This window comes from Talpa europaea (genome assembly GCF_964194135.1).
Source record: "Talpa europaea genome assembly, chromosome: 5".
NCBI classification, from domain to species: domain Eukaryota; kingdom Metazoa; phylum Chordata; class Mammalia; order Eulipotyphla; family Talpidae; genus Talpa; species Talpa europaea.
In genome coordinates this window covers 97,780,035-97,805,334 of record NC_140071.1, presented here as the reverse complement: position 1 = coordinate 97,805,334, position 25,300 = coordinate 97,780,035, and the positions used below count along the sequence as shown (strand labels likewise).

Here is a 25,300-nt window from a genome sequence, read left to right as displayed (position 1 = left end):
TTCAGCCGCGTATTTCAGTCAATCTGCCTGTTCTGTTGCCCACTATGTCTTTGGTGAATCTCACCCCCCACACTCTGGCCTGTACCCCAGTTCTTGTATGCATAAATAAATAAATCTTAAAAAAAGAAAAAAGAATTCTGGTTCAGGCTTCTATATTAATAAAACATCCTGTATGTTTTTCTATATTTTATTGTGTCTCAGAATGCATGAATTTTATGTCAACTGCATTGAATTCACTTTTTTTAAAGGCTTGATTTTATTATCTGATTTCAGTATATAAGAAGAGTCTTGGAGATGAAATTAGTTCTGAAACATCTGGTGACTTCAGGAAAGCACTGTTAACTTTGGCAGATGTAAGGTTTATTTATTTATTTTTTTATTTTTCAACTCCCCAATAAGCTGTATGCTCAATAGTAATTTTTAAGGAGTTTAAAAATTATCAAACTGAGATTGTAATTTTACTTACGAAAAGATCTGTTCATTTATATTTGCATTATTTAATATGCAGTGTAATGTCTAACCATGATCACAAAAGCATAACATAATGATATAACAAAAAAATTGTTTTGGCAATATATGGATTAATAGTGATCAAGTTTCACAATACGTTAGAAAATGTTATAATTCTTCTGACATAAAATGGTTGTGCATAATAAATGTCTCCATTTTTAAGAACACATTTGTTTTTCTTCTTAATCCCAAAGAATAGATATTTCTTCTGTTAGCATTTCAATTATATAGGAAGCATTATACAGAAGAATTATCTTCAGAGATAGGCGTATCAGTCTCAGGATTTAAAAAAAAAATTTGCTGCAGCTTCCTTCTTGCCACCTTTGGAAAAGTCCCTAAATCACTCATCACCATGTAACCAAATACAGCCATCCCATGCTGTCTCTTTTTAGTAGGCTCATTGCTTTATAATAAAGGTGGTGAGGTCAAGGATGAGAAATAATCACAATTGCATTTAAGAGAGGAGATGATTTAGCCATAGATCACTGGCCTTTTTCACTGATTTACACAACTCTTAATATATGAGAAAATTCCAACAATGGTCTCAGCCTGAAGGTTGAAACAGCAATTGTCAAAGTGAGACATTATTTCATTATGAGGAAATTGATCCCAATTATGACTTCAGTGGTTTTAAATAATGAACACCTTATGAAGTTGAAACTACAACCCAAATTTCTGAGGCACTGTTGCATACATATTCTTCCAGAGATATATATTCCGAAGTACACACTCGGTTGCCACAGGACACAGCGGAGAGTGAAACTACAGGACAGAATCTTAGAATCGAACAGACCTGGCATCTCACCTTCCTCTGCTGCCTGTGAGATTTATGAATTTAGGCCTGTTACTTTAAGCCTTAAGACCTTCACTTTTACATCTGTAAAATTAAAATAATGACAGTACCAACCTCATAAGGTGTTGTAAAGATTAGGAGAATGAAAGAAAGTCACTGAGCTATAGAAAGTGATCAATACATGCTAGTAGTGACTTGTTATTACTAATTCCAAAGATAGCATTTTTATTATTGCAGCAGAGGGTGGAATGAAATAGAATGAGAAGACAAACTGGCAGAAGCAGGATGGCAGCAGCTGGACAGAAACAAGGAAAACAATTCACACAGTCATCACACAGGCATTCAAGGAGCTAATGTTTGAAGATAGGAGCAAATTGTTTTTTAAATTTTATTGCCAAATGATTCATTCACCTATAATTTTCAGAATAATTCAAGCAATCCTCTTTTCCTTTTCTATCTCCTTTTTATAATATTGCTGTGCTCACAAGCACACATGGACACTAAACCACAATCTTCGACAATAGAGTTTGTGGTAATCTTTTTAATAGACTTTATTTTTTAAACAGGTTTTATTTTTAGAGCAGTTTTAGATTTCCAGAAAAATTGAGCCGAAAGTACAGCTTTTCCATATGCCCCTCCTCCCACCCCCACAATGTCCCCTATTATTAGCATCTTGCATTAGTGTGGTATGTTTGTAACAGATGATAAATGAGTACTGATGCATTATTATTAGCTAAAGTCCCTAGTGCACATTCTAGTTCATTTTTTGCATTGCACGTTTATGGATTTTGAAAGATATATGTCATGTATCTACAACTATAGTATCATCCAAAAAAGTTTTACTGCCCTAAAAATCCTCCAGATCCAACTATTTGTCACTCTCTTCCTCCCTCTGGACCCCTGGCAACCACTGATCTTTTCACTGTCTCTATAATTTTGCCATTTCTAGACTGGATAGAGTTGGATTCATATAGTATATAGCTTTGTCAGACTGGCTTCTTACCCTTAATAATAGGCAAAATGTTTTTTCCTGACTTGATAGCTCATGTCTTTCTTATTACTGCGTCCTGTTCCATTTTATGAGTATACTATAGTTTGTTTCACCTATTGCAAGTTTTGGCAATAATGAATGAAAAATTCTGTAAACATTCATGTGAGAGTTTTTAGTCCACCTAAGTTTTTAACTCATTTGGGTAAGTGTCAAGGAACTCAATTACTGGATTATCTGAAAAAAGTCTGTTCAGTTTTATAAAGACTGCCCAGCTATCTTCCAAAAATGATTGTACTATTTTGCAAGGAATGCAAGGAATAGTCCGATTGCTCCATATCCTTGCTGGCATTTGGCATTGTCAGTGTTTTGGATTTTGCCCATTCTAATAAGCGTGTAGTAGTATCTTATTATTATTTTAAATTTTTAATTCCCTAATGACATACGATTTGAGATCTCTTCATTTGCTTTCTTCCAATCTATACATCTGCTGTCTACTCAGATCTTTTGCCCATTTTTATTTGGGATGTTATTGTTGAGTTTTAACAATTTTTATGTATTTTTGGGTACAAGCCCTGTATCAGATATATGTTTGCAAATATCTTCTCTGAGTGTGTGTTTTTTTCTTTTCATTCACTTTGTGTTTTCAAGGGAGTAAACTGAGGCTCAGAAAGTTAGGTGATTTGTTCATGATTCTGTGTCCTGTCAGTGGCAAGGCCAGAACAAGAGCCCCAGTGCCTGATTGCCCTGTACTAAATGCCCACCACTGGAGAAAAACCTCTTAAGATGCCCTGCCTTTGGAGTGTTAGTCTCTTTTCTCGTTAAAAGGATTGCTCTTGTTTTCATCTTCCCTGTTTAGGGCCGGAGAGATGAAAGTCTGAAAGTGGATGAGCATCTGGCCAAAAAGGATGCCCAGGTCAGTAACAGCAAGGAAAAAACCTCTTTTCAAAAATATCTGTGGTTGTCTTTTGATTTCTGTGGCCCCACAGGGGCTGTCCTCTCCTGTCTGATGGAGATGTTAAAGGCTGGGCACCATTCTACTCCAGTTTTTTTGCTTTTCGCAGCTGTGGTTATTATTCCCTAGATCCTGCCACCCCAAATCTCAGATTTCTAGTATGCCAAAAGTGAGAGACATGGATAATCAGCAAATCTCACTAATCTCTAAAATAAACCCCTCAGTCTTCTTATTACAAAAGAGAATTGTGTCTATAATAACATTTACGTCTTTCTCCCTTTTCCAATAGATTCTGTATAATGCTGGTGAGAACAAGTGGGGCACAGATGAAGATAAATTCACTGAGATTCTGTGTTTAAGGAGCTTTCCTCAACTGAAATTAAGTATGAACTCACTTTGCAATCCTTTTCTCATCATTATGTTTGCAACTGTTTAGGGGTTTAATATAACATTCTGGAAAATGGAATTTAAAATTTGAAGGCTTTTTTTATGTATTAACATGTCAAGAAACAATATGGAAAGCTGTGTTCCAACTCAAGGCAGGATTGACACACTCTGGTTTTCCTCTAAAGCCCAGTAGATCACCAAGAGAGGGACTTGGTAGGGAGAGAGAAAGGAGTAGCCTTCTAGTGTTTCCATGAGATAGAGGAGCCTGATGGCAGAGTTTCCACCACATCCCTTCCCTAGTTACCCACTTTCCAGAAAAATCGAGCATTTCGGGGAGTCTGTTATTGCAGTAATACAGATTAGCATGAAACTCTTTCTGATATGAAGGTAAATGGGGGTGGGGTGAAGGTGCAATTCTTTTTGTCAGACCAAGCTGGAACTGGTAAGCACATACCCTCTTTTTTATGCACCTCCCTATTGTAGATCTATTGTAGAAGCAACAATATCCAGGAACTTGGCATTCTACTTACTGTGAATGTAGGACTGTGGCTTCCAGGTGCTGGTCTAGAGAAGACAATTGTATAACTGAGCTTATTCTGAGTTCATGGCAAAATGAGGAAACATAAAGATTTTAATGTGGCTTTTAATTATTACTCTTCCTTACTATTAACATTACTATTTTACTTTTTATAAAAAATGTAGTAATGTTAATTGTGGTTGCTTTATTTATATATTTACTTGAAAAATAAGACCCAAACAATCCTACATCTCTCTCCATAATAATCTTTTTTTAAAAATTTACTTGGCTTACAAAATATGCCTACATAATTGGTGACATATGTACAGGCTTTGCTTTGGGAAAAATACTGATCATGAAATTCAAATGCCTTCTGGTGAGTGAGAAGTAGACCATGCTGCCTTAGAGAATGATGTACTCAGCACAAAAAAAAAATCGTTATAATTAAGACTAGACAAAACATATTTCACAAGTAACTGTAAGATGGTCCTCCACCTTACTAGATAAATTGTTTATCATTTAGCCTTTTAGCTTATTTTAAATGCTGACAACCTGGCATAAGTTGGGGGGAGGGGTAGAGAAAAGGAGACATCATTGATGAAAATAGCCTATGACGGTCAAGTTTTATTGTAGATTATTTTCTTCAAAAGAAGCAAAAAGAAAAACAACGTCCATACTCAAATTTCTATGGTTTAAAAGTGTTTTTGAATTTTCTTTTTAAGAGCTTGGTTTGCTACATGTCGAGAAAAAAAGCTGGAATATATTCATATGGCTATCTGGGATGCTTTAAATGTTTTCGTGGTGTTCCTTTTTAGCATTTGATGAATACAAAAATATTAGCCAGAAGGACATTGAGGACAGCATAAAAGGAGAATTATCTGGGCACTTTGAAGACTTACTGCTGGCCATAGGTAAGCCTTTGAGCACTTATAAACTGGGTTCCTTTGTAGTTAGTCTAAGTCAAGGTCAAGGTTAGATCCTTTCATTTAAGAATCCTAACTGATCCATCTCTATGCTCCCCACAGTTCCCAGCACAGTCCATGGTACATACAATATATTTAACCAATGTTAATGAATGCATGAGGAAGTTGTCTTTTAAGTTCTTACTTTGCTATTATTTTGTATTTGGCTTATCACTGTGTTGGGCTTGTAAAGTCTTTGACAAATGAAACCATTTCTACTGGCATTTTTATTGAGTCTTATTGAACACTGAGACCTAAGCCAATTTGGTAATTCACCAATTAGAAGATCACAGCGGCCTCACAAAGTTGTGGCCAATTTGGACTCTAAGTTTCCTCACATTTAGCCATACTAGCAAGTAAATCAAAAGGAAAGAAAGTCACAGAATGAGCCCGTTACTAGGGAGGCAGGTGAGTTAACAAATGGGCAAAAACAACTGCTATGTAAGACCTCTTTTTTTTTTTTTTAAGATTTAGTTATACAAGAATCGGGGTACAGGCCAAATGGGCGGGAGGGTGAGAGGATTCACCAGAGACAGAGTGGGGAACAGAGCAGGCAGACTGACAAAATACACTGCTGAGGGGAGCAGCGGGCAAGACAGGAGAGGTCTGCTACACCATGTGGGACCCTTGCCGGCCAGCTGGGATCAAACCAGCGCTGCAGAGGCTGTGGACAGCTTCACAGTGCTGCGCTCAACCACCTGTGCCATCAGGGGAGGTCCCACTATGTAAGACTTTTCAGTGACATTTTGACACTGTCCTTTCAGGCACCTAGAGAATGCTTTCAAAAAAGCTGCATTCATAGCTGTGAGATGCAATTCAAAGACAGCGTTCAGTAACCTTTCTAGTCAGAAGCAGGCAACAAAATCTGTGAGGTACTTGTACACACACAGGATTATTCAAAGTCCTAAACTACTCCAAGTCAGAATGGTGATCGGGCTTGGGGCAAGGCTTTTTCACCATGAATGCCAAGGTAGGAATACTTGCACTCCACACAGCTTGTCATTTCACCAAAGAAGAATCATATCTAACACACATTATGATAATTAATAGCAATATCCGAGGTTAACCTCCTCTGGAGTGGATCTCTGATTCATCTTACAAATGTTAATTACCACCTCTGGAGGGTGATCTCCCAATTAGGATACCTCCAACTGTATTTTTAAATACATACTTATCTGACATTTAAATGTGCTTTTCACTATGCTATAAACTCTTTTAAAATAGCAACCAGGGGCCTCCCTGATGGCGCAAGGGGTTAAGTATTAGCACGATCAAGCATTGCAGCAAGAGTTCGATCACTGGCCAGGGAGCTAGCTTGTGGCGCAGCAGACCTCTCCTGACTCGCCCGCTGCTCCCCTTAGCAGCGTATTTTAGTAGATCCACCTGTTATGCTCCCAACTTTGTCTCTGGTGAATCCTCTCATCCCCGCATCCCCATTCTTATATGCATAAATAAAAATAAATCTTTTTTTTTTAAGTTTTTTTTTTTTTTAATTAAAGATTTATTTATTTATTTATACAAGCACTGGGTACAGTCAGAAGCGCGGGAGGGTGAGAGAATTCACCAGAGCCAGAGCGTGGAGCAGAGCAGGTAGAAGGACCGAAGTACACTGCTGAGGGGAGCAGAGGGCGACAGGAGAGGTCTGCGCGCCATGCGGGACCCTCCTCCGGTGGCCCGGAAGCAACCAGGGATCGAACCGGCGCTGCAAAGGCTGCAGGCAGCTTCGCAACCCAGCGCTCAACCACTGCGCCACCGGGGAGGCCCTAAAAATAAATCTTTTTTTAAAAAAAATAAGAACAGTAAACTCCTTCTGCAGGTTACCCAGAAAGTACGTGTAGAGGTGGGCTTCTAACCTACGCAGTCAGGCTGTCACTCTGTGGTGTTAGCCAAGCCCTCTGGTGCGCTGCATTGTAGACATAGACTGAAGTACCCATATATCACACAGTCAGTGCTGAAGCTTTTTTTTTTTTTTTTTTTTATAGAGGCATGCTTTCTTTCTTTATTTGTTTGTTTTGTTTATACATGCACTGGGTACAGTCAGAAGCGCGGGAGGGTGAGAGAATTCACCAGAGCCAGAGCGGGGAGCAGAGCAGGCAGAAGGACACTGCTGAGGGGAGCAGCGGGCGGCAGGAGAGGTCTGCGCACCATGCGGGACCCTCCTCCGGTGGCTGGTGAAGCTTTTTTAAGTAAATTACAGAAAATATACCAGGAAGCCACGAGCACTCACTACCTAGGCCCTGTGCTTTGGCTTCCTCCAGGTGTTTTATTTCACTTAACTTCTGATCCTCTCTTCAGTGCCAAGAATAGAGCTTTTAATCCAGATGCTGTTCAAAAACACTGTTGACTTTGACTGGATTGCTAAATAATATACCGAGAGGAAAAGCTTCTTTTTTAATAAAAAAGAAATGGAATAGAGTCAATCTTCATAATTAGTTCTGAGAATGTTCCAGTGGTGATGATACAGCCTGTAAATTTTTTCAGTACTCCATTTTTCATATTGTTCATCTTCACATCAATTTTGCTGCATTTTCCTTTGCCTGCTATAATCTTGGGAAAACTTTATTGAAATGTATAAATTCTCACTCAATTTGGACTATGATGTACATTATTTTATCAAGTAAAAGAAATACCTTATAATTCAACTAACTGAAAGTCAAGATACATCACATTTACTTTGTATTTCATGGCCTATTTTCTATTTCTATTTTATGTTTTTCTTTCATTTTCTATTTTTCTTGCTGTTGAATTTCAAAAGTATTTTTTAAAGAATCTTTATTGAGACATAACGCACATACCATAAAACTCACCAGATATTTGCAATTCATTGCTTTTTAGTGTAGTCCCAGAGGCATGCAGCCTTCACCACAATCTAACTTCATGATATCAGCCCCAGAGTGACCCTGTGCACATTGAGCATTAGCCTCCAGCCCCTGGTAACCACCAGTCTACTTTATGTGTCTGTTGATATACCCAGTCTGGATATGTGATAGAGCAAAATCTAATACAGTTTGTCAACATGTTGTTTTTTACATAAAAAAAAAATCTTAGCTCAATCATCTTAGAAATGCATGATGGGAACACGACTCCTTGTCAATAAAAACACGTGTGGACTCAAGAGAGGCTTTATTCAAAAAGCTTAATAGGATAAAAAAGGGCATAATAACTTTTGATCATATAATAGGGAGAACACTTTGATCTCAGAAATGTGCAAAAGTCTCAAACAGAAAAGGCTTTTTCTTTTACTGTTGAGCAGACCTTTTAAGAAATTTTTAAGGAAGTTGGGCAAACAGGGGAGGGGGTAGAGAGGAGAGGATGATCATGGAGTTTCACAGGAAATGTGTCCCGTTGTGTCAACTGATTCTCTGTATAAGTTGATCTGATAGTGGGGGCATGTTCTGCATTTTTGTGCTTGCTCAGCCTGGGGAACAAGCCAAGGACCTGAGGGACTAGAAAGGCCTGATGAAAATTTGACAGGACAGCATACAGGGCAAGAAAGGGGCATTTGTGAACCCTGATCTTCGTAATGGCCTTTCATGGACTCAAGAGGCCTTGAGTTTCTGTACTTAGGGTGCTGTGTGTTGAAGAAAGCTTCCTTAGCACTAAAACATACCACCGCCACTCAAATTTTTCACACAAACCTGGTGATTAAGAGCCTAAAGCAGAGGATACTCTAAAGGATTATGAAAAGAAAGGATTCTATAAGGATTTAATCTAGGGGAGAGGGAGATAATTAAAAAGCTTAATAGGATAAAAGGGCATAATAACTTTTGATCAAATCATTAAGGTTTGCTTGATATAGGTTAGGAAAAAAAATAGGTATTACCAATTTGAATAGTCAGTTTCTTCTCAGACAGCCTCACAGTTAAAACTGTCTTCATGTTTATACCAGATGCCATGTTCAAGTTTCAAATACATTTTTTTACTCTTTCCCTTAAATCACTTACACAAATCAAAAGCCTTATAGCTTATCTTTGGAGAAACTATAATCTACTATGAGAAAACCAGTTATTCTTGTGTTGGTCTTTTTCATTATAAAATGTATTCTTTTTTGTCAGATACCTAGCTGCAGATCAGATTTAAGATTATAAAAGTAATTATATTGCAATCAATAGGTTTATTCTCTATAGGCTTTTCTGTTTCATTTTCTATTTTCATTTCATTTAAAAGATAATTGATTTACTTAGATTTTGCCAATTTCTGTTTTCTTGGGTTTTTTTCCTGCCTTACTTGTTATTTCAAAATAAAGAACTACAAGAGGGTAGCTTTTTTTTTTCCTGCTAAATTTAGTTCCAATGTAATTAAGCAGCCTATATATAGTCTAATCCAGTCATTTAAGAGGAAGAATTTCCAATGGAAAAATTGGCTTTAGCTTGAACTGCAGTGTCTCTTCTTACCTAATGAGTTATTTGGAGCAACACCTCTGCAGTCTTGGGACCAAGTTATTCATCAATAGTGAAAGATGTTAGAAAGGGACCAATGGCATACCCTAGGGAGTTATCAATGCAAGCGTAGGTGTTGGTGTGTCTGGGATCTGGAATGAGTCAGCTGCCGTGGGAGTTTCTTTGGCAGGTAATTTTATTTTCCCCATGGCTAAAGATAATTACTATGCTAAAGTTCTGTGCAAATAGGAGGGTAGAAGTCTTTGAAATTCAGGCTAATTATTCATTCCTTTCATTTTAAATAAAAGCCAGTAGTGAAGATGGGGTAGCGTGTATGGTTACCCAAAGAATCTTTTCTTAAAACATATTACTATAGATTAACTTAGTTTCTAGTAAATGAAAATGAATATTATTTTGTTCTTTATAACAGTTCACTGTGCAAGGAACACGCCTGCCTTTTTAGCTGACAGACTACATCAAGCTCTGAAGGTTGGTCTGGAAACTTTATGTGCATTTCTTAGTTTCCCTCAAGGAGAATGTAAAAATATTGCTTAATATTGATGAAATTTCATATTTCTTTTCCACTTTGATGGATTCTCTTTTGCAGGCAATTTGTCTACTAATTTGCTTATAGGGTGGTAAGAAGTAATCTAATAGTAGTCATTAGAAAGCTAGCTATAGTGAGGTGTTGACTAAATTATTTCTTCCACGTCACAGGAAATATAAGTAGCAGAACTTATTTTAAAATATCAAACTTCAACCTTGACCATTAGGCCCAATGACCTCTCAAGCTACCTTACTTAAAATAAACCAAGATGAGTCAGCAACCTTTCATGATTATGAAATCCTGTATGTTCAAGTCTGTTGCCACAGTTGGTCACTTCCGTGAATACAAGAATTTTCCTGATCTTTTATATTTTCAGCCTCTCACACAGAGCCTGGCACACATAAGATGCCTACCTCAGTTTATTTACTGGATATTTCAGATGGAAGCCCGTCAAAGTTCTGTCCAAAGTAAACACATCGTTTACCTCATATGACCTCTACCAAAAGTCTGCTCCCCATCCTGTGGGCAGCCATCTCAGTGGATAAGCTCCAAGAAGACCTGGCCTTGCCTAACTCTTTGAACATCCCCCCATCCTTATTCTCTATGCTTTAACTTCCTCTGCCTTCTTTCTGTTTCTTGGTTATTCTAAGTCTCTCCCCATGTCTGTCTCTCCATTTGTTGCCCTCTCTAATTGGAATGTGCCTCCTACAATCTACCTCTGACTGACTTCTTATTGCTCACTTCTGGGAAAATCTCATCTCCTCAGAGAGGTCCTCCCTGGCCTCCCCAGTGGTGCAGTGGGTTGAGTGCAGTGCTGTGAAGCTGTCCACAGCCTCTGCAGCGTGGGTTCAATTCCCAGCCGACCAGGGAGATACCCAAATGGTGCAGCAGACCTCTCCTGTCTCTCCCGCTGCTCCCCTCAGCAGTTTTCAGTCCATCTGCCTGTTCTGTTCCCCGCTCTGTCTCTGGTGAATTCTCTCACCCTCCCGTGCTTCTGACCTGTACCCTAGTTCTTGTATAAATAAATAAATCTTTAAAAAAAGAGAGAGAGGTCCTCCCTCACTACACAGCTAAGTAGACTCTTGCTAGTCACATTCCATTCCATTTCCCTGCTTTGTATTTTTTTCAGAGTTCTTACCATTAAAAACTCATTCATTTTCTTTACTGTCTGGCTCATCCACTGAAACAAACTCCATGAGGACAGAGATAATCTATGTTGTTCACTAAAACATGTACTGTGCATAGAACAATATCTGGCATATAGTTGATGCTAAATAAACATTTGTTGAATGAATAAATAACTGAATAGTGTTGCTTTTCACCTAATTCATCACACAGGAATTTCATGCTTCTCCCTCCCTTTATTCTCCTCATATGATGCATTCTTCAGCTCTGTCAGTCTGCCTTTATAACTGTCTCTTACATCTACCTATTTCCTCCATCTCCACTGCCAAGATTCCAGCTCAGGCCATCATTATCATCTCTTTTTGGCACTGTAGTCATCTCTGCATGGACCCCAAAGTTGCTAGTCTTATTCTATTATCTTCATCCAACTCCTGCCCTGCAATCATATTGCTAAGCAGAGGAATCTTCTGAAATCACAAATCTGATCTCATCTCAATACTATTGTGTTTAAAAGTGACAGTTCTCCACACTTGAAAGAAAATCAGAATTTCATTTCCTAGTTTATAAGGTCCCATTTTTCCAGACACATGACTTGTATCCTTCCTTATGATGTATTTTTCAGTGTGTCATTCTTTCCTGCCCTGCACCTTCACACATTGTTTCCTCTATTAGAACTTCCCCTTCTTTCTAGACAATCCTACCCTTTTTGCCTCTGGTTGATTTTTTAGACCTCAGTTTAATATCACTTTCTCAGATAGACCTTTCCCAGTACTTTATCTGTTTTAGCGCCCCCCTCCCACCACCATATACCCAGTCAGTGTTTCACATATATCCATATACCCAGTGTGTCACATATATCAGAAAATATTGTAATCACCTGTTTTCTTGCCTGTGTCCCTTATAAAACTGAAAGCTAATGCATCTCATCTCTGTTTTCAGTAGTTAGCATGGTATTGGCCCAGTAAATATTTACTAAATTTACTAAATGCTCAGTAAATATTTTCTTGAATAAATGCATAATAAGGTTGATGGTAAATGAAAAAGTCGCTGTGCTAGGATATTTCGTGCACCATTATCTATTTCTTGTAAATATAGACCTATATGCATTGTTTTGTTACCAATGAGACTTATATTGTGGAAATCTTCAATTTTTAACAGGGTGCTGGAACTGATGAGTTTACTCTGAACAGAATAATGGTTTCCAGATCAGAAATTGACCTTTTGGACATTCGAGCTGAATTTAAGAAGCATTATGGCTATTCTCTTTACTCAGCAATTAAAGTGAGTCTCCTTACAAAAGTAATAAAACACATTTTACCTTTCTCTACCCATTCTCTTTCCCTTATAATCTTTAAAATGTGTAGGTATGTAACTTAAGTTTTTGCCCTTGTCAGCATGAAATGTATTTTCTGAGTTTAAATAGTAATAGCAAAATATCCTTTAAAGGTAGTGTCTACTTTTAAGCTCTAGAAACATCTCAAGTACATAATAGTCGTCAACATTTTTTCTTTTATAAATTGCAAATGCAAATTGTTTACCTATTTTTAACATTGTAATATTTTTATTTATTTCAGTTTCTTTATAACAATGAAGGAAAGTACATACTTTAAGTTTCTGTGTTTTACACAAGTCTATAGGAAGATTTTTCATTCTTTTTAACATCTGCCATATTTGTATACACCACGTCAACAAGTATAATTAATTTCTTGCTATTACAAACAGTGCTGTACTGTATGTAATATGCATATTTAGTTTCATAAGGTAGAAGGGTACCTATGGAATAAATTCTCAAGAGGTAGTTGGATTGCTGAGTCAGATATAAATACATTTGTCTGAATGAGGCTGAACATATTTTCATGTTTTAGGTGCCATTTGTACTTTTTCCTGTACTGTGTCTTTTTATGTTCTTTGCTCTTTAGTATATTAGAATAGGGTTCTTATTTTTTTTGGATTAATTTCAAATATCTCTCTCATGTCAGGGAGATATACATTTTGTCTATGAATCATTTTTCCAGTTTATTATTTGTCCTTTGGCATGGCTGGTGGTATTTTTCAATTTTGTATCAAATTAATATTATCAGTCTTTAATAGCTTCTTGATTAAAGATAAAAGATAAATTCTTTATATTCTATCAATTTGGATGAGTATCTTCCTATAAAGTTATATTCTTTCCTTCCTGTTTTAAAGAATGAAATCAATTTTTGTTGTTCTCAAACCTCAGTTGATATGATTATATACATAGAAACCCTAAATAAATGACAAATTATTCAAATTCATAAGGAAGTAAGGCAGGCAAAAATTGTGCAAAGGGCTTCCCCATATTAAGCTCAAATGTTATAGTCCAAGTAAGAATATGACAACTGGGGCCTCTCTGGTGGCACAAGGTGTTAAGTCTCAGCACTATGAAGCTATCATTAACCACTGCAGTATGAGTTTGATCCCCAGCCAGAGAGCTAACCCACATAGTGAAGCAGACCTCTCCTGACTCACCCGCTGCAACCCTCAGCAGTGTATTTCAGTAGATCTGCCTTTCCCTGCTCTGTCTCTGGTGAGTCCTCCCACCTCCACACTCTGGCTTACACCCCAGTTCTTGCATGCATAAATAAATAAAAATAAATCTTTAAAAAAAAAGAATATGGTAACTGGTACAAGATGAATTAAGGGGCTAGCCCCCACACCTGCCAGACAGTCTCCTTTTGAAGACTGTTTTCTACACATCTGCCAGAGTGGGTAAAAATGTCTCCAATAAATAAATGACAATGTTAGACCAAGCTGGTTCCCTGAAACACTATGAGAGCCAAGGTTATTGAAGGTGAGATCAACTCATCCCAGCCACTGGGCAGCTGACTAGGTGAAAAGATGAGCCCTGCTGACTGCAGACATCCCACAGGCAAAATTGTAATTCTTTCTATGCCTTAGTCACTCTATCCACCTCGTGAAATATCTCAAGCAAATTAGTGTTGGAGAACATTAGAGGCAGAGGCCGAGATAAGCAAATCTAAATTAGAACTGCTGAGGCTCCAGCTGGAAGACAAGCTTAGCTGGGACAGAAACAAGTTTGCACTGAACATGGCAGGTCCAAAATCCAGCATGGAGTTTGAGCTGCGTAATACCCTGGCCCCCAGCTTCAAGGTCATGTGTATATCATGTGAATCCCAATCCTGGAGAGTGAGCTTTGTCAAGTCCCTACACGACCTTGCTGTGTGGGAGGTGACACGAGCTATGTCCACTGGGGATGCCACAGCTTAGATCAAGTTCCTGTTTCCCCTTGAACAGCCAGAGTCCTTGGTCCAGCCTTCCCTTAACCCTTTAATTAATCTATGACAGCCACCCTTGATGCATGTTGGCCTGCATATTCTCTCTCAGTCTCCACAAATGGCTTTTGAATGAATGAACATCAATCAACTAGATCACATCACCAAAATCTTTTTTTAACCAGATCTTTTGTTTTTGCACTAAATCTTTGCCGAAAGAGATATATGCAAAAGTTGAAATCAGGAACTTAGACTCTCAGGCTGTGCCTGGGGCTCAGAGATTTCATCAATTGTTTGCACTCAATTCAATTTGAATCGATCTTGACACATTACAATAGTTTCAATCAGCAGAGGAAGATTCAATAAACTTAACCACATTGTACTTACTAAGGCAGAAAGTAGACTCATACATTATAAAGATTGCCAGTAACAAGGTTGAAACACAAAGAGGGGTTTTGGTTCACCCTCAGCAAACCAGAAAATTAAATTACCCAGTAACTCTCCCTCCCACAATGCTCTGGGTAATTGAGGCTTATTGTATTAGGAAATATTTAAACTTATGTGTATCTTTACAGAAAGAAATACCCATTGCTGTAGAGTTCAGTTTGTAGTTTTGTTACAGGGCAGGGAGAGGGGCAGCCCAAACCCCGCAAACCTGCCTATTCTAAATGGGTTCTGCCATCCGCCGCATCAACACAAAACATGAGAATTTAATGGGAAGGAACTTTAATACAACTAGGAAACAATACAGGAAAGGCAAAGAATCTAGGATCTAAATCAAGCACCCAAAGTTACCCATCTCCTCGTGGGTAAAACTCCATCCAAATGGGATTGGCCTAGAGCAGGGCCCCAAAGCCTGCCACAAGTCTAAAGCATCTTCCAGTGGGGACCCACGGAAAAGGGTTAGAAACAACCAGACAAGCCCGGAAGGAAAAGAGCAAAATCAAAATCAATATATAAGCTGCCATTGTCACCTCCCCACAGGTCTCACCCACATCTGTGTCACCCAGTCCACAACCAAAAGGCAAGCGTAGTTTCTTTATTTGTCTCTAGGCTCCATGCACCTCCTTTAGGTCTCCTTCTTGCTCTCCATCCTGATTTCTTCCTTCCTCAGTCTCCTCTTCAGCTTCTCCTCTCCCTGCTCAGCTCCACCCTCCATTTGGGTGGGGCAGGGAACCTGGAACCTCCCATTTCCTGGGGACCACCCTGTTACAGTTTAAAATTAGATAAGGTTTCTTCATTTCTACCACCCAACGCACATTGAGTAATCTCATTATGTTTTCACTGCTGATGAATGGGATCTTTCATACAGTTAAACTTTTGTAATTCAGGTTCTAGAGTTCGGATAGATCATCTCAGCTTGATTCTGTTTTCCTCCTCTGCTTATTGTTTAGACATTTTTCTGCTCATAACACCTTTCTCAGGTGATGATTGGTGGCGAGGAGAAAGGGAAATAGTAGGTAGTGTTGTAGAGCAACCCCGATACAAAACGGGGTGCCTGACTGTGGGTCCTCACCGGCGCGCTTAAAAGGACTTATCAATGCTCTACTGCAGGCACACGCGAAAGGTTCATAAAAGGTTTATTTACAAGGGAAGGGGAAATGAGGAAATGTACAGCTCAGGGAGAAAAGTGGGAGATAAAGTTTTAAGTGAGTCCTACCCGATCCAACGATCAGGAATCCCAAAATGGCGCTCTGAGAGCTGGCCGCCAGCCAGGAGCCTTGAAGCCAGGAGGCGAGCGATAGCGAGCCCCCCAAGGCCCATGTGTTTGGTTTTTATACCCAACCTGGCTGCTTAACTCCACCCTCAGGTCCCAGCCTCCTTCCCTTTGGTGGTGATGGGATTTGTCTTTCCCAATGTCCTGATGGCTTTAGTCTGGAGTGGGGGTGGAGTCCTCAAAGCCTGTATGGGATTAGCTCAGGACATCATTTCTCCCTAACAGTAGGGGGAAATATGCATCTCTTATTACTTAATAATAAAATATTAGTAGAAAATTTGGATGAAAGTTCATTTTGGTGGATTTTTTTCGTCAATAGTACTGTTAAAAAAAGGGGGTGAGGTGGGGTGCAGGGGACAACAGGCCCAAAATTGGTTTATGCCAATCCTCATCAAAACTTAATACTTAACCTAATTGCAGTTTCAGCCCTCTCCCAAAAAGTAGAAATTTAAATTAGCTCATCTGGAGTTTCCTGGTCACACTAATGAGGTTTTCTGCATTAGACAACTCCCCTGCTTCCTTAATAGAACTTGGCTTTGCCTGAAATAATCCTTCTTTTCTTTTGCTAATAACTTTGTCCCATCCTCTTTCTGACTATAAAAGCTTCCATTTTGTACAGGTTCTTGGCAGTGCCTTTCTGCTTGCTCATGGGATTCTTCCCAGTTCATGAATTGTTTAATAAAGCCAACTTAATCTTTCAAATTAACTCATTGGGTTTTTTATTTTAAAAGTAACTTTTTAATAAATAGCACAATTGTAGACCCTTTAGGGGAAAACATAGTAGTAGCTGTTCTCAGTTAACTTACAATCTATATTTAGAGTTGAGGTGGACAAAAATAAAATAATCAGAAGATAATATGAAACAACATACAATTAAAAAGTAGATTGTAGAGTATGGAGGATAGTAATAAAGGAATTGAGAATGAAAGACATTTGGGATTATATTAGAGTATCTCTGAGGGAAATGGGTCTCAAACCTGTCCTTTAGGTTAATCAGGAAGTGTTGAGAACCTCCTGAGTTAAGTGTTATGCTGGTTAGAGGATCTCAAAGGTGTGTGCTCTAGAAGTATATGTAAGGGGAGGAACAGGAGGGAAAGAAGGAATAAAGGCATTTACTTGATTGGCTAGTGTACCTTGGGGAATATTAAGAAGTAAAATCCAAATGGTAAGGTGAATTCAGTTGAAGGAGAGCTTTTTCACATCAAGGAGTTTAAGCCTCATGCATTCACTTGAAAATATTGTTTGAATGCATGTTATTGTTACCCGAATTTCAGGTTTTCAGGTCAGTTCCCCAGCCGGGAATTGATTGCAGGCTTCAGGGGCAACACTGAGTCCCAGACACTAGTTGACCATGGTGTCTCGTGAGGCTGCAGCAGGAACTTCGCTGACTCTCAGGCTGGCAAGGGAAAAAAGGCAAATTTGTTTAGAGATAGACATAAGGAAAAGCTTATTAAGGAGGAAAAGAACAGAAACAAAGTAGGACCCCCAGGCCAGGGAGGGGAAAGGAAGCCAAAGTGGAGTCATGCCTGGAGGAATATATTCCTAAGGATTCTAAAGTCCCATCAGTCTCTTTGTGATTGATTAGTTCTAGGTGGTCTCACTCACTCCTGTCTTAATGTCTCTGTGCCCAGAATTACATCTTGCATCCCAGCCTTATCTTAGATTCCGTTTTCTTTGTCGTCCTTGTCAGGGTAATGTCCTACTGCCTGTAATGGGGGGTGTGGAGGTGAAGGAGGTTGATTAATCCCCTTTGTAATTTGCTGCCCTTATCTCTGGAAGACTTCACTGTTCCTTGAGGCTTTTTCCTGTTCTAATCTGACCCTTGAAGCTGTCCGCTTGCCCAATGACTCAATATGACAGCCTCAGAGTTACAATACAAGCAAAACAGAAACATGCTTCTTGTCCTCATGGAATTACAAATAAATGTATAAATTCCAACTATATTAAGTATAAAAGAAAGAGATATTGTACTATAAGATCCTATATAATAGAGGGCTTTCCCCTATAGGACATGTTTCCCGGAGGAAGTTGTGATTCAGATCTGAAAATGAATTGACATTAACAAGGCAAAATTTGTAGGGATTGGGAGACAGTAGAGCATTTTAACAAAAGGAATTATGAATGGAAAAACCTTGTGATTGAAGAAACATTATAATGAAAAATGAGACTGAAGTGACCACATCACACAAGATCTTTTTGGCAAAGTTTTTAAAATGTTGTCTTTAGCTTTAAGATAATGGGAAACTATTAAAGAGTTTCAAGCACATAGTATCATGCTTAGAAGTATATTTTGAAAAGATCACTGTGGCTGGGAGGAACAAATTGGATCAGAGATAAAGAAACATGGGGTGATAGGTTATTATAATAGTCATATTAGAGTAGCTATTGTTAGGGGAAAAGGATGTCCTGAGCTAATTCCATGCAGGCTTTGTGGACTCCACCCCCACCCCAGGCCAAAGCCATCAAGACATTGGGAAAGACAAATCCTGTCACCACCAAAGGGAAAGTTGCAGGGACCCCAGGGAGGAATTAAGCGGCCAGGTTTGGCATAAAAAACAGACACGTGGACCTTGGGGTCTGGCTCTCTTCTTGGCTTCATGGCTCTTGGCTCACTGCCAGCTCTCAGAGTGCCATTTGGGATTCCAGATCGGCAGAACAGGTAGAACGCATTTAGGATTTTATCTCCCGCTTTTCTCCCTGAGCTGTACATTTCCTCATTTCCCCTTCCTTTGTGAATAAACCTTTTATTAACCTTTCCTGTGTACCTGCAGTGGAGTATTAAGTCCCTTTCAAGTGCACGGGTGAGGACCCACAGTCAGACAACCCATTTTATATCGGGGCTGCCCTGTAACACTATGACTATAATCAGAGAGAAGAAAGAGTAAAGATTCAAAAGCTACTTATGAATTAAAACTTAAAAACTTAGGGCCTCCCTGGTAGTGCAAGAGGTTAAGTTAAGCACTGCACTATGAAACAGTCCGCAGCTTCTGCAGCACAAGTTCGTTCCCTGGCCCGCCAGGGAGCAGCCCACATGGCAAGGCAGACCTCTCCTGTTGCGCCCACTGCTCCCCTCAGCAGTGTATTTCAGTCAGTCTTCCTGTTCTTTTCCCCACTCTGTCTCTGGTGAATCCTCTCACCCCCCACATCTCTGGCCTATACCCCAGCTCTTGTATGCATAAATAAATAAATCTTTAAAAAAAAACGTAAAAACTTCAGCTTGGTGTTAGGAGCAAGGAAGAGTATGTAACAAGGACTTTTTGTTTCTATCTTGGGAAACAAAAAGTGATGCCTTTGCAGTAAGAGGGTCAGGTTTTTGTTTTTCTTTTGGGAGGTTGTGGGAGAAAGTTCTTGAGCTTGTTTTGGCATATAATTTTTAACACTGTTAAAATAAATATTATGTAGTATTATGTAATTGATGCACACTTAAATTGAAACAAATTACAATATATCAGAAAGAATTTAAACATATATTTTATTTATTAATTTTTTAAAAGATTTATTTATTTATACAAGCACTGGGTACAGCCAGAAGCGCAGGAGGTGAGAGAATTCACCAGAGCCAGAGGGGAGGAACAGAACAGGCAGAGTGACGAAATGCACTGCTGAGGGGAGCAGCGGGCAGCAGGAGAGGTCTGCACACCATGTGGGACCCTCACCCGGCAGCCAGGGATTGAACCGGTGCTGCAGAGGCTGCGGGCAGCCTCGCAACGCAGCGCTCAACCGGGGAGGCCCTAAACATATATTTTAAAGAAGTTAGGCTAGGACATCATTATATTCAGATATGAACAAATGATGACATTACAGGTGCATTTTACTAAATGGTGCAAGTCATGAGTTTCACGCCCCAGTGACTCCCTTGTGCTGTAGAATTTGATTCATTTTTGGCCCCCTCATTATTCATGCTGTATCTGTCCATTTCCCATCTGTCTTTGCAGTCGGATACTTCTGGAGACTATGAAGTCACACTCTTAAAGATCTGTGGAGGAGATGACTGAGTCACAAACATAATCACCAAGGTTCTTACTCCCGTGATGGGCTTCTCCATCAACTCTCCTTACTTCAATCTCACAGTATTGGAGAGTACAAGCAAGTGTAAGCAGTAACCTGTTTTCCTAATAGAAATGTTCATTGTTCCATAACAAAGTAATAAAAAGTGATCATTTGGAAGCATCTCATAATAATATAGTAGTTTATAGATGAAATTTTAAAATGGTATCAAGAATCTACTAATACTATCCAAATTATATTTCTGTTTCAAAAGTGAGAATCTTGCATAGTTGTGAAATACTAAGTGCAAAAGCAGATAATAAAAGTCATTGCCCTTGTTCAAGGTAATGTGTCTGTTTTTTAGCATCTACCAGCATTACTTGATACCTGGTGCCAACAACTAATGATATTTTAAAACACATTTTTCTTATAAAAGCTGTTGCTGTTTCAGTTTCTCTATTGCATTCCTCTTTTAAAAGGAATAAAAATGAAGTGGTATTTTGTAATCCTGTCCTGCCCTTTCTAGTTGTGATCAAACTATAGCAGTGACAATGCCTGATAAGTTATTTTAGCCTTCAAAAAACATCTGCCTCTGCTGAACAATTAATCTAGCCACTTCCTGTCTGAATGGCAAGCCTGAATTGTGGTTGTTTCATGCTAAATTTTATTTTCCCAGAATGGGTATTTAGAATCAAGTCTCTAAAGTTTCCTTTTCCTCTAAGATAAGTTTTCAAAACTACACATTAAAAATATCCCTTGTGCTGTCTTTTAAAGGGACTTTACATGCAATATCTTGACAAATATTATGTACATGAGGTAAAAAAAATTCCAGTTGAAGTTAGTAGTCTAGACTAAAGTAGAAATGATCATACTGTAACAGTGATGTGTGAGTTTGGCTTTTAATCAATACATTCCACTGGTGAACGTTTTTTAGAACTTTCAGAAAGAGAAGTTATTTTCTTGTTTTGGGATTTCCAAAATACACATGGAGATCAAGTACAGAAATGTAGAGTCTCACACAGCTGGTTTTGATTCTTGCCCTGCCATTTACTAGTTCTGTGACCCTGACAACTACTAAGTCCTGCTAAAACAAAGTTTTCTCATTTGTAAAATAGTGATAATTATAGTACCTACCTTTCTTATAGGATATTTTAGAGAAAAAAGTAATTTTTTTTCTTTTCTTATTTTACTTGTGAATCACTTAGCCCTGTGGCTGCACATAGCAAGTGTTCAATGTATCTTTGTTATTATCAAGCAACATCAAAATGATCAGCATTGCAGCCATTCTTCAACAGACTTCTGTTCATTTACCACATGCAAGTCCTGTGGCTAGTTAGTATTTAATATAACAAGGAGACGAAGACTCATTTCCTTTTGCTAACAAATGTAAGATATGAACCAAGTTTGGAAAGAGACAAACAGCAGATATACATTACATAGTAGCTACCAGGATCAGGAAAATATCTTTGAATGAGAGAAAAAGGGTACAGAGGTGGGATCAGAAATTTAGCCTGTTGAAGGTAACAGACTCCACCAGTAAGAAAAAAGAGAGGCTCTTCAGTCAGGTAAGAGCAGTGTGAAGTCACAGAATTATGAACCAATACAGTGTGAACACAGCTGTACCCAAAGTTTAGTGTGGTAGAGATTTAGAGTAGAAGGGGACACTAGGGTGGGAATTGGCGACAGAACAGGGAACAGATTATGAAGGTCACATATGCCATATGTGATTTCATCACCAAATAAAACGTGGCCTTTCCTTCCCTCCCCCACCATTAAGCAATTGAATACCAGCAGGGTATCCTACAGTTCTACTCAATTCTGACACTACCTGTAGACAGCATCAGATCACAGGCTAAGGGCTCAGTTCCACAGACTGCTCCTCCAATTCAGATGCCAATGACAGGTCCAGATTGTCACTAACAAACTAATAGATCAGAGGTTCTCAATCTGTTTCGAAAGTGAGATGGTATTTTAACATTTACCCCCTCTGGGCCTCCCTGGTGGTGCAAGGGGTAAAGCACTGCACTATGAAGCTGCCCGCAGCATCTGCAGCACGAGTTCGATCCCCTCACTGGCCAGACAGTAACCCACATGGTGCAGCAGACCTTTCCTGTCTCACCTGCTGCTCCCCTCAGCAGTGTATTTCGGTCAATCTGCCTGTTCTGCTCCCCGCTCTGTCTCTGGTGAATCCTCTCACCATCCACATCTCTGGCCTGTACCCCAGTTCTTGTATAAAAATAAATAAATCTTTAAAAAAAATGGATAAAAACCAAATGTATGTGTGTGTATGACTATTATATATGTTACATATATACATTATTATATGTTTTATTATGATTATTATTATTAATCACAATAGAACACTATGCTAAAAAGTTTATAAGCAAGGAAGAGTCATGGAGGGAGAAATCCAGGAATATTTCAATCAGGGAAATGATCTAGTCAAATTTTTGATAAAGCATTTTATTTTGATTAAGACTATATGGAAGAAGAAACCTTTCCATACTTAGAAAAAGAAAGTAATATCATTGCACTATTGACAGTCTTGAAGAAAATTTCAGAATTTTTACTCAAATACATAGTATTTTCTTCAAGATGCATATCACCATGGAGAAAAGCTGACCAGGATTTTGGACTTCTGAAGAAGCATCAAGTTCATATACTTACAGGTTCTCCTTTATTTAACATCAAGCCAACCTCCTGAAGTAGCACTACAAGATTTAATTTTGGCCATATTCTCCAAAGTCATGGAGAAGGACTCTCTACCCCCAGTGGATTTTGATAACTTCTTTTTCCCTTAGAAAAATAATTTGCTCCACTAGACTTTTTTCCACATACATATTTTTTCTTTCATTCCTTCCTTCCATTTTGCCTCTTCCATTCATTCTTCTATATATTGATTTCTATAACATAACAAGCACTTTTGAAACCACCCTCCAATATGAACAATGCAGACAGAGTGGGGAACAGAACAGGTGGATTCACTGAAATACACTGCTGAGGGGAGCAGCCAGCCTGACAGGAGAGATATGCTGTGCAATGGGGTTAGCTCCCTGTCCGGGGATCGAACTCGTGTTTCAGTGACTGGTGATAACTTAGCTTGATAGCACTGAGACTTAAAGCCTTCATCACCAAGGAGGCCGCCCTCATTTAATGTTATTTTGTTAACCGATACCATGTCATTGCATGCCATTCATTTTATTTATTCTGACTGCTATACATATTCTATTGTGTAAATCATGAATATAATTTATAGTAAGTTCCAAAATTGTCCTGAGAGAGGAAAAGTTTTATCTGACTTCCTACCCACTGTGTTTCTTTGATATGATACCCTTATGCACAGAAATAACCTTTCTCTCCAATCACTGAGGAGCAGATTGTAATGGCAAAAAACACTAAAGTATGGGAAAATGGGTCTTTCTCTTGCTTTCCCAGAGATTAGCTGTTTTCTCTTGTTATAGCATAGAAACAAAAAAGTCATTACAGCATTGTAAATGCCCAGGTATCGCTATATATCTCCTAATTCCTAGCTCAGCTCCTGATTCATAGCTACACAATAAATTTTAATGACAACGATTTGTACCCTAGTTTGGTAGACCTTTCCTGACAGTTTTACCAGGTTGTTACTAGGAACTCAGGAAGTAATAATTGGAGTTATTTTGGAAAAGTATTGAATGTAATTCAAATGTCATGTGTATCAAATTGATATTAGAATAATCTATTTTTTTATATGTGTAAGGGAAGAGAAGAAGTTTCCCCTTACCCCTCAGGGTTCTTCTTGGACTAGTCAAGCAATCAAATTAACTTCAGAGAGATTAGTAGGAAAAAAGAATAAATTTAATTACACACATATGGAGAATTTACTTGAATGTAAATTGTAAAATAAATGGGAGCAAAATGAAGGGATATATCCTAAGCTAAAGAATAGGATAGGAACCTGGGTCCTGAAGGACCACACTAAATGCTCTGTTTCATGTTTTCCCTGCTACATAGATAGAAAGTTTCTAAGATAGAAAGTTACTTCTGGAAATAACTCTAAATTTGGTTAATATGCCCCATTTTCATTCTTCTAAGTAGTTAAGGGAGTAGTTTAAAAGTTTCTCTTGAGGGGCCTCCCTGGTGGCACAGGGTTGAAGTCTCAGGGCTATCAAGCTAGCAAGTTTAATCCCCAGTCAGGGAGCTAAACCACACCTCTCCTGTCTCTCCCACTGCTCCCTTAACCAGTGTATTTGAGTAGATCCACCTGTTGTGCTCCCCACTCTGTCTCTGGTGAATCCTCTCATCCCCCACACCTCTGGCCTACACCCCAGTTCTTGTATGCATAAATAAAAAAAAATAAATCTTAAAAAAAATAAAAGTTTCTCTTGATAATGCAGGGCCTTGGTTAAACCATAGCTTACAGTAATCTACATGCCAAAGTGACATGACTTGGGAAGACCCATCCTGAGCATACCAGAGAATTCCATTCTGAACAGCTTGGGAAGGTCTATCCTTCATATCTGTGAATCCAGCACTTACTATGTGCCAGTTCTATGCTAGATAATTTATTTTTTTTTTAAGATTTATTTATTTATTTATTTATTTATTTATTTATTTATTTATACAAGAACCAGGGTACAGGCCAGATGCGCGGGAGGGTGAGGGGACTCACCAGAGACAGAGTGGGGAACAGAACAGGCAGACTGACAAAATGCACTGCCAAGGGGAGCAGCGGGTGCAACAGGAGAGGTCTGCTGTGCCATGTGGGACCCTCGCTGGCCGGCCGGGATTGAACCGGCACTGCAAAGACTGCGGACAGCTCCACAGTGCAGCACTCAACCACCTACGCGACCAGGGGAGGACCTATGCTAGATAATTTAGATTTCCTTTATTCTCAGAGTTGCTCTACTATTCATATCTCTTACAGACTTTGTGGAACAAAGCATATGTGTCAATATCTATCTCCATTTTACAAATAAGGAAAAAAGAGATTCAGAAATGTTAAATTACTAGCCTAAGGTTACACAGCAGGGAAGCCAAGTTTTATGATCCAGGCCAATTGTTATCTGCATATGAGGAAGGTAAGAAATTAAAGAAAGTGGGGTTCACTTTGGAAAACTCTGGAAAAAGGAATATTGAGATAAGGAAGACTCCAAGGAAAGTTTTCCTCTTCCCGTCTTTCTACTCTTATCTCCCTTTT

The 25,300-nt window shown here is 38.8% G+C and overlaps 1 protein-coding gene across 1 annotated transcript in view; it reads left to right on the top strand.

Annotated features, from left to right (window-relative positions):
- The window catches only part of ANXA3 (annexin A3), a gene marked incomplete at both ends in the record, with an annotated part of 57,643 nt that extends 37,514 nt beyond the window's left edge, over window positions 1–20,129 (top strand). The window contains 7 exons of the mRNA XM_084233286.1: window positions 274–353; window positions 3,151–3,207; window positions 3,536–3,629; window positions 4,966–5,061; window positions 9,922–9,980; window positions 12,322–12,444; window positions 20,070–20,129. Of these exons, the coding sequence (XP_084089412.1) occupies window positions 274–353; window positions 3,151–3,207; window positions 3,536–3,629; window positions 4,966–5,061; window positions 9,922–9,980; window positions 12,322–12,444; window positions 20,070–20,129 (569 nt within the window). The remainder of the gene's footprint in view (window positions 1–273; window positions 354–3,150; window positions 3,208–3,535; window positions 3,630–4,965; window positions 5,062–9,921; window positions 9,981–12,321; window positions 12,445–20,069) is intronic.
- Window positions 20,130–25,300: the final 5,171 nt, after the last annotated feature.